Source organism: Fulmarus glacialis, unplaced genomic scaffold (genome assembly GCF_000690835.1).
Source record: "Fulmarus glacialis isolate BGI_N327 unplaced genomic scaffold, ASM69083v1 scaffold23800, whole genome shotgun sequence".
Classification (NCBI taxonomy): domain Eukaryota; kingdom Metazoa; phylum Chordata; class Aves; order Procellariiformes; family Procellariidae; genus Fulmarus; species Fulmarus glacialis.
The window spans coordinates 20,448-30,682 of NW_009188825.1; the positions used below are offsets into that span (position 1 = coordinate 20,448).

Below are 10,235 nucleotides of genomic sequence, written 5' to 3' on the forward strand. Positions count from 1 at the left end.
AAACATTGGCACAGTGGCATTAATTATGTTTCCATCTGATAGGAAATGGGAGCTCTGTGCAGAGGAACACTTCAGCCAGAGACTAAACGCTAACCCATTTTACTCTTTATCGAGTAATTTTTAGTTGTGTGCATTTAAGCGATGATCTAATGTAGGGCAACTAATGAGAGGGGAACTGAAAGCAGTAATTCAGACCTGTTCCAGTATGATGACTCAAAAATTGAACTTGCGCTACAAAGTTTGCATTTCACTGATGTGAGGGTGGGGAGGAGGAAAAGCTGGAGATCAGTGAGGCTGGAGGAGCTCTTTGGATGCAACGAGGATCTCAAGAACAGTAGAAGAAACTTTCATTTCTAAAAGACCCTGAACACTTGCATGAGGCTGTGCCTAGAGGTGGTGAAGCACCTATAATGCCATTTAGTATCTGTAGAAACTGAGGCTGTGCGACAGAGATGATATTTGGGGAGAGCAAGTTAATGACCTCTTGTCATCAGCCAGTGCTCATACTGAAATACAATGAATTTAAACCAAATCATCATGGTTCTTGTTCCATAAACAAAATAAATCAGAGATTGCCGACTAATGCAATTATTACAATACCCTTCTTGCCTGGAAGAGTCACAAGCAATTGAGAATGGAAGACAGTAACTTTTTTAAAAAAATAAATAAATTAACAAAACCCAAAAATGAGCAGCCTCTGGTCATGTCCTTGTATAGAGCAATAGCTTTGCCTGCCGTTTGCTGTCCCTCCTAAGGGAATTCAAGTTGACTTCACTGCTAGTGTTTGACATTCTGCGAGTTTTATGATACCTGTTACCCTAAACGTAATGTTTGCGGAATTGCTTTGCTTATGCCTGGAACCTGGCAACAAATGGTTTTGGAAATGGCAGACATAAACCACGGCATTTGGGAGATTGACTCTCTGTACTACACACTAACACGCAGCCAAAGTAAAATTGAACGGTGCCATGCTAGGCTGTGTCTGCTGGCCTCCTGCTTCGCTGTCTGCAAGCCAGGGCAGCAGTGCAGGACCAGTGGAAACTGGGGATACTGGTGGGGGAGAGAAGTTGGGTGCCTGGGTGTGTTTGCTTTGAGAGACACTGGAACAGTGCTTTAATGCTTGGAAAGTTGGTATGAATGGCTGGGGTGGAGAAGAGGATTAAATCCAGCATTGCTGGAACATCTGTCTTTGCTCTTGGGCATAATTGTAAGATGGAGTGGGCTTCTGCACAGAGCTGGGGTGCTGGGAAGGCACCTCCTCGGGAGGAACCTCAGCGCTTCAGTCAAGCGGCTACTTCTCATTACTGTGTGGAAGACTGACATGGTACCTTTTGAACTGTCTTACAGCAACGGTTTTTGCTGGGTGTGGAGGAGAAAGGTGGAATTCCTTTTTGCAGATGCAGCTGAGGACACCAGAGTTCAGTATTGACATCTGATGGTTGATGATAGTGTAGCAAGATTATTTGGCTGCCAGTATAATTAGTGAGTTCAGTTATAACTTTGTCTCTGCTGGTACCCTACAGCTGTACATGAAAATCATTCCCCAAAGTGTCTGCTTTCCAGTTCCCCCGGGTGCAGACCATTGTGTTAGTTAACACAAGGTAAGGGAGGTGCACAGGCAGGGGCGGGTTGCTGCTGAGACAGTGATGCACGCTTGCCTGTCCAGAGCAGAGCAAAAGCCTGGACGTGAGGGAAGAGCTGTGAGCACTTACTCGTGGTAAGGAATGAAGCAAGTCTTTCTACAAGGAGCTAAATGCCCTTGGATACCAAAACATTTTTGTATTTATCAGCTTAGGTCTGGCCTTCTGGCTCATGTGGGATTTAATCATACAGAATATTTGCTCTTTGTCCACCTGCCCGGCAGGATTTATTGTGTTCAGTTGAAAGCAGTAATTGATTTCCTAGAATAGGTGTAAATCGGCTCATTGTAGTATAAACAGTTACGAGGGTTCAAAGGTATCTCTATGGAAAACCATTAGGCTTCACTGAATCTCTTTCATTAAAGTACAGAGTCACAGGAAGTAAACAAAATATTTGTTTTATAATAAGGGCACTGTATGTAAAAGTAAAATGATGCAAATTAATATCTTCAAAACCAGTAATTGAAAAATCTTTATGTAAAATCTTAACAGAAGTCACACTTATCTTGCTATAATTGTCTTGGACGAATTCATTTCACAATAAAACATCAAACTGTTGTATAATTGCACCCTAAATACCTCACTAAGTGGTAATACAGATATATAAAAGCAGAGTGAAATAGCAAACAGATTTTTATGCAGTGATTTTTCTGTTTAAAAAGTTTGCAGAATAGTTTAGTACAACACAATTAGCATACTGTAATTACGGATTTGTTCAAGGTATGTCAACACTGTGAGGAATTTCTTTTCTTCATCGGCGTGTGCTGGTAATTGTTTAACACTGCAGCATTGGACACAACACATTTTTTTAGTTATACATACATGTGTATATATATAAAAAAAAATTTCCATCCCTCTGGTCCTTTTAGCTTTGGTTAGAATGTTTACAATATTTGAGCAGTTGACTTAAAAATAATGTAATCCTTTGCAGACCCTCCCTGCCCCCCACCCCCGTGGCATCTGAGTACCACTGTTGCTGCATAGATCTGCAAATATTTACATATAATTTCATAATATAGTATAAATAGCAATATGGTACTTCTGGCTAAAGAAATCAAATTACTCCTTAAGAATGAGGTGCGTGTGTGTATACATATTTATATATGATTTTTTTTAAACGGCATACTAGTTTAGATTCTGTCCCATACCAAGTAAGTAACGAAACATTTTTCAGTGAACTATTCTATAAACTAATTATATTTTCCTAACTTATCAGAAGGTACTTTTTTTTTTTTGAGCTGGTAATTACCTTGAATTTTGGAAGAGGACAAGTGAGAGCTTATATTACAGGGGCTAATTCTGTCTCCAGAGAAACCAGTGGAGTTAGTGCATGAAAATAGCTTCCAGGGGAGAGGAAGCCTCAGCTGGGGGGGGCAGCGGGGGGACAAAGAGAGGCTTCTTCCTTCCTTCCCTCTTCTCCTTAACCTCGCGCTTGGTATTTACTTTGAATTGAGAAAAACTTGCATTCAGGGTATTTACACATGAAAAGGTGTTGAAATGCAGTTTGTTCGTAGTGGTAAATAATTAGCCGGAATTCATGAAAAGCATCATCAAGTCAAACCAGAGAGCTGATAAGAATTGAATGCACTTAATATTTAGAATCGATCCCCTCGTACTGAGCCTTCCTAAATAAGCTGCGCTGCCTACTTTGTAAGCGCCTGGAGAGTCGTCCTGCTAATTTGTGACCGCGTGAACTGCTCCTTTCTGTATCTGTTAGCTTCAGCAAGGTCCGCTTAAGCAAGCTAAACTATAAATACAGTTTTCCTATCTGCATTCAAACTAAATTCACTGGTCCCCAATGCGCTTAAATCCCCACCTGGACCTTCCTTGCTCTTTTTCTGTTTCCCCTCCCCTTTTTTACTGGAGTGAAATTATCAGAGGAGGAAAAATCTTCCTCCACGGCTGCCTTTAAAGTGAACGGAGCCAGCTGAAGTGTTTGGGATCCTACAGCTGCAGTGGAACAAACGGAGCGAATGGCCCCCCGCAGATCTCTGTACAGATATCCAGTATCCTTCCCCTCAGACTGTTTTCATTAGAAAAAGCAGAATATGGAGACTTGGGTATAAATGTTTACACACAGTCATATAATTACATAACATGAAACATTTTACATAGTTTGAGGTGAGCATCTTTTTAGACTTTTAAACATTAAGAGTGCAAGTTTAATGTAATCATTGCTTCTTTAACACTGAAAATATTATGGATTTATTTTTTTAAAAAACTTAAAAATACCGCACCACTCCATAAACAATGTTTCCATTAAGTAGCTTGGAAAATTAGGCTTTATGTCAACATTTGTAAAAATTAGAATCTGATGTAGGTCCCCTACAATTTTAAAATAGGTTACTTATCTGATTTAATTTTTGATGGCATGTAGGTATTATACTTCACATTCTTTATACGGCAGCTGCTGACACTTGCACTGTCCGTAGCCATTAATGATGATGAAGGGTCCTTCGTGGGTGGGTTCATATTCATTATAGGGTCCTTGGTCTGACATATTTGCCATATGCAGCCGTGTTTGGGATCGGAGCTGCCTGTGGTTTTGAATCATTGAGCACTGCCTAATTCTTCTTAATGTGGGAGGGCAGCACTTCCTGGAGATGAACACTATAAAAATGATAAAAAAGAAAGAAAACAATAAAGCCATTGTTCCTGTAATTACCCTCTGAGTGAAGATGGCATTGTTTGGCTCGGGGAAATATTCTTCGGTGGTAACGACCATGCCTGCCGTAGTTGGAATCTCTTTGTCTCCCATATGGAAATGAGAAGAGCTTATTCTTTTCGTGTACTCGGTAGTTGGAACTGTGTACGTCGTAGCCACGGGTGTAACAACAGTCGATAAATTCCAGCAAAGCTGAAAACCATACACTGCATCCAGAATATCCTCTCCCTGGGTGTGGTCGGGGCTGTGGCAGAGGATGGAGTGCTCCCACCGACCTTGGAAGCCACTCAACCATGTGGCCAAGGCGCAGATCTTTGGGCTGCATTCCCACAGATTGCTGGAGAGGCCCACGGTGGTGAGGGATGTCAGCGAACTTAGGATCTTGGAATCCAGCGTGGTGAGCTTGTTGTTATCCATTAGGAGAGTTTTAAGGTTAGGCATAGTTTCAAAGACGGTTAGGTCGATGGCTTTGATTTCGTTTCCAGTCAAATCGAGCTTTTCTAAGGTGCCCCAGGTCCACTCCATCCCACATGTCAAGTTGCTAATTTTGTTCCACTGCAAGAAGAGCGTGTGCAGGCTGCTCAGCCGGAGGAAGTGAGCAAAATTAATCTTTGTCAGCTGGTTGTGCTCTAGGTGAAGCTCCCTCAGCTTGATTAATCCCGCAAATCCGTTGCGAGCCAAACTTCGCAAGCGGTTTGTGCTCAAATCCAGGAACTCCAGGCTACGACAGTCCCAGAACAGGCGGACTGGGATGGTCCGCAGGGAGTTGGAACGCAAGTGCAAGGTCTGTAGCTTGCGAAGGCCGTAGAAGAGCTCGGGGTGCAGAGAGGATAACTGATTAAAAGAGAGGTCCAAATTCTGCAGGTTAAGCAGCTGGCTAAAAGTTGTGTTTGGCAAATGAAAGATTTTGTTGGAACTTAAGACTAATTCCTTAAGTTTATACAGTCCTTGAAAAGAATCTTCTCTGACTGTTGCAATTTGATTATGATCTAAGTGAAGCCAAGTAAGTTGACTGAAGCTTGCAAATTGATCCCTTTCAAGTTCAGAAATATAATTGTGCCTCAGTGACAAACCTAGCGAGCCCTTTTCAGTGGTGTTTGGCACTGAGTGAAACCCCTGAGAGTCACAGTAAAAGAGCAGCTTCTCACAGCGACATTTTGGTGGACAAGCCATGCCCAAGGCAGGCAGCATTTTTAAAACCATACTCATTGCATATAGTGCTGCCAGCATACGAGCCCCTAATGGCCACTTGAAATGTAAGCCTGCAGAATATAATTTAGGAAAACAACAAGATAGGATAGCCTTATCAGTATACTTTGAACATCACGATGGAAGATTTCACTGCAGATAACATTGCCATGCATTTCCGACAAGCTAATTCTAAATGCAAGAAACAACTTACTACGAAACACAGAATACTTGGATATTACACTTAGGATGAGTCTTTATCTCTATTACGGAGGATTACAGTGTCACAATTGGAAAACATTTTTTTTCATAAGGTTCAGTGCAGAAAAATTTGCTTTAGCACCTAACTGCTCCTTTAAAGCATAGCTGATCATTCATTATATAAGGCATATAGAAACGCAGGAACTTACCCATTCTTTTGAGTACATTGGAGGTTGCATTCAGTCGTAGTTTTAGACTCGACGTGGTGAGTCTGTAAAAGGCTCTAATGTAAGATAGCCTTTGAATAATTTACTGGGTTTAGTGTCCTTTGATATTAGTGCAAAATTGAATCCACGATGCTCTCTTGGAATATTCCTTTTGAAATCACTGGCTTGATCTCCTCTGACAGGTCTGCAATTTTTAAATCAATGCTTAATACAAGTTTTCATCCTCAGTGGCTGCTCAGCTGTTTAATTGAAGCTCACGTTTTCTTTTTCCGCAGCTGTGGCTTCCTTTAGTCCTAACTTGTTGATGGCAGATGGGTGGCTTATTGCTGAGAGAAGCTCCTGTAGTAGCATGAGTGCATTTACTGAAAAGCTTTTCAGGGAAGCGGTACAAGAATGGATTTGCTTATGCGCTGCGACCACACAGGGCTCTATATAGGCTGACGTCACCTGGTGACGTTCCTTTTGTTTGGGTTTTCCAGAAGCTTTGCTGTTTTAAAGCATTGTGGTGCATACTGTGATCGCGTTAAAGACCACTGATAGAGAGGGGGGAAAAAATCAACGGTAGGAGTCCTTCATCCCCACGATAGAGAGAATAGGAAAGACTTGCACTACCCCGCTCCCCCCCTCCTACATCTGTGCTGGCTGTATTCAGCTGGTGTTAAAAGCAGCGCAGAGCTGCGGTTGGAAGTGCCTTGGTGCTAGCTGCTGCCTGTTTTCTGTTAAATATCGCTGCTTAAAAGGAACTTTTAGATGCAAAGTATGCACAGTTTGAACAGAGGATGCTGGTTAGCACCAGCTTTTTGCGGAGGTGAGAGGGATTTGGCAGCTTAAAGCTACGCGTAACAACTGTGTGCGACTGTGGTCCCTGCAAAAGTGGTAAAGGGAGAGAACAGTCATTTAGATGAAGGTGGTGTGTCAGAAAGTACAGCACGCAGCCCAGGAGCAAAGGACAGGAGCAAATGTTTCAAGCTATGAGAAATTTCTGGAAAAACCAAAGCTTGCATTAGGGCACAGGAGAAATTTAATTGGAATCCAGCTTGACAGCATGCAGTTATGAAACTAGAAAATCTATTTTTTCCCCCCAAACGGTGGCTTTTGTGCTTGCTTTTTCCTGGGGACTGGAGTGTAGGAGAAGTCGTGAGGTTGGCATTTACCGGTGGGGCTCAGAGCAGTTTGAGGGCTGCCTTGCAGTCACCGATTACATTCTGGTGTCATAAGCCCCCCGTGAAAGGGGGGACATTACTTCCATTAGCATCTCGCTGCGGGATAGGTCCATAACAGTTATCCCGTGTGGTCTGGAGTTGCAGAAATTTGTATTTGCAGAAACGGTGACCCTGCAAAACTGTCTGTGCTGTTACAGCCGAGCCGGTCTCTGGCTGGAGCATGCACGCACAGCATGGAGGAGGCAAATGTGCTGTCATGACTGCTTGTTTTAAAAGTTCATTGCCCTTTTATCTGGAGCAAAACTCTCCTCTGGGACAGCTGGTACTGAAAGGTAAATGAACAGACTTGATTTAAATTTTTTTATGGTTTTAGGATTTTTGCATGCATGTGCAGGAAAGCCTTCGGAGCAGCTGCTCTAGCCTTGACTCGATGTGGATGAGGCAAGGGGGTGTGAGCTTCCTGCTCCAAGCAACTTGGATAAGCTTTTTTATTTTTACCTTGAGGTATAAAGCAATAATGTAGTAGAAGGCATTTGAAAATGTTTGCTCTGTAGTGGCGTGGTATTACGTCCAACCTCAAGATATGGGATGAGCTGAGAATTACACACTTCCCGTGCTGATGGAGGAAGATGATGAATTGTGTCAAAAGAAGATTCTAAAGTACAATGGCCGTTTACCTTTGTTATTAAGCTTTGGTTCCTTAGAGGTACCTATTTAAACTAAGACTTGCGGTTTTCTGCCTGCTTCTCCCTTCGCTGTCCCATGGCATAATTGTAATACTGCCTGGGGTACTTCCTTTCTGTGGTGGGCTGTCCTGTCCACAGCAGACTGAAGGGAAGTGCTAAGTGGAAAGTAAAGAGATGGAGAAGGTGAACTCTTTAAAAACAAACAAAAAGAAAACCTCAAACCCACCCAAAAACCAAAGCAAAACAAAAAAACCCACCCCTAACCCATCAGGAAAGTAACTATCTTTAATGATAAAGCTAATTAGGAAATGCTAGATAAATTTCTTAAATTGCTCTAGCATAGTAAGTATTTTCACATTTGCTTTAGAGTGAAAGAAATACATGCAAAGGAATTACATAAACCTATTCAAAGAGTTTCTTCACATTTCATGTTCACTGTACGAAAAGTACAGAACCTGAAATCCAGCTGTAGCTGTCAGTTGCCAGCTGTCTGATGGAACTACGGCCCTGAAGTACCTGTGGTTGCGCTTCCCATAGCAGCTCATCTGGTGCAAAACCCTGATTCGAAGTGTTGATTTGAATTTTAATAACATTTAAAAACAATATTCCAAAGCGTGTAATTAATAAAATGACAACGGCTATAAGGTCAAATGTTACTCCTCTCCTGTGCTATCTCTTTTCGCTATTACCAGGAGGCTGAATTTAGGTATCTTTTGGAAACGTTTTGCTTTTTTGCATCAGTATCTGTTGGTAGGTTCCTCCCACGTTAAGATTGTGTAATTTGGCACAGAGTAAAGAGTTAATGTTCAAACACGGTAAGTTGCTTCCTTTCTAAAGCTCTCCATTCTTTGGCACGTAACCAAACAAGGGCTATTTAGCACCTTGCCAGCGAGTTTCCTGTTTGGGAAACTGTTAACACGAACTTTATGGGCGCTTTTCTTAGCGAAACATGTTTTTATGTGCACTTGTCGTGAAATAACAGATATTACTGAAAGCGTGCATCTGATTCTCTTACGTCTGGAACTCTGCGGTAATATTCACGTTGTTCCTTGGGAGCTGGGAATAAACCCCAGCTGCCTGCAAACTCACGCGATTGCATTTCTCCTGAGACTGAAAGCTCGCTTGCGTGCCGAGGAAAACCACATACGAGTGCAGTCTGGGGACTTCTGCCAGAAAAGGCGCTTTGAAGTAACAGCCCAAATCATCACGTGCAACGTAAAGAGGGAAAATGGCATGTCTGCCTCAGGAATAAGCTTGCTAGGACCAAATAACCCTCTTGGGGGCTTCTCCCTTATCCTGCTCCTCGAGCAGCAGCAGAACTGGTTTTCCTGCTAAACCCACAAGCTGGAAAAGTAGAATTGCACCCTAAGGCTAGCGTTGTCATTTAGTTAGGCTGACATCTTGTGGAAGCCTTCCTAGTGTATTAAGAACAACAAATAAGCTAATTTTACTTGATGTAGATGTGGGCTGCGTGACTTTCTTGTGGTGTGGGCTTGGGGGACAGCAAGCCCTGGACTTGCAGATGAGGCTGGGGTACCTGCAATTTGCAGCCATGCGCATGGCACCATGCGAACAGACAGCTCGCCCTTCTGCCTGAAGAAATGAACATGTTAATTTTTGCTGGACCTTAGCACATTGGGGATCATGGGAGTATTTGCTGCTTTTTTGCTAAAAGATAGCCTTTGTGCTGTGTCAGTAAGGCTGAGAGGTGAAGGAGACAAGCACAGATGTGTGGCTGTAGCATTACTGAACACATACTGTCACTTGGATGCGCTAACATGGGTTAGCAGTGAGCCCCGAAAAGTGGACACATGAGAAAAAGGCATGTCCAAGGTGAGGCATCATCAACAGACATGTCTAGCCGTTCAAGCTAGCTGCAGAGGTCCTTTGGGCAAGGGTGGTGGAAGGGATGGGACAGGGCACTATAGGTTGGGTGTCATTGTCTTCCTGGGAGCAAAGGATACAGGTGTGCTGCAGCGTAGCGTGGTGACAGTCATCTCCCTGTCTGGCAGCTCTCTGCACCTGGCATTGGTTGCACATTTTGATTACTCTTTGCCCCTGCACAAGCGCAGGAGCCGGCCTTCCCATCTCCGTCGATGCTGAGAGGACTGTGGGGCCACTGCGGCTGCAGCCTGGCCGCAGGGGAGCAGCGCAGCACAGCACGCTGCGCAGGAGGGGGAGCCCAGGCGTCTTTATTCTGATTCAGGTTTGTCGTGGTTTAACCCCAGCTGGCAACTCAGCCCCACCCAGCCGCTCGCTCACTCCCCCCCGGTGGGATGGGGGAGAGAATTGGAAGAGTAGAAGTGAGAAAACTCGTGGGTTGAGTTAAAAACAGTTTAATAGGAAAAGCAAAAGCTGGGCACGCAAGCAAAGCAAAACAAGGAATTCACTCACCCCTTCCCATCGGCAGGCAGGGGTTTAGCCATCTCCAGGGAAGCAGGGCTCCATCCCGCGTAATGGTGACT

The 10,235-nt window shown here is 43.5% G+C and overlaps 1 protein-coding gene across 1 annotated transcript; it reads right to left on the reverse strand.

Annotated features, from left to right (window-relative positions):
• Positions 1-3,824: 3,824 nt before the first annotated feature.
• Positions 3,825-6,326, reverse strand: LRRTM2 (leucine rich repeat transmembrane neuronal 2). Its single transcript, XM_009579960.1, has 2 exons — positions 5,904-6,326; positions 3,825-5,567 (listed from the first exon to the last, which is right to left on the reverse strand). The coding sequence occupies exons 1-2, from the start codon at positions 5,905-5,907 to the stop codon at positions 4,021-4,023; spliced, it is 1,551 nt and encodes a 516-aa protein (XP_009578255.1). The 5' UTR covers positions 5,908-6,326; the 3' UTR covers positions 3,825-4,020.
• Between the last annotated feature and the right edge of the window lie 3,909 nt (positions 6,327-10,235).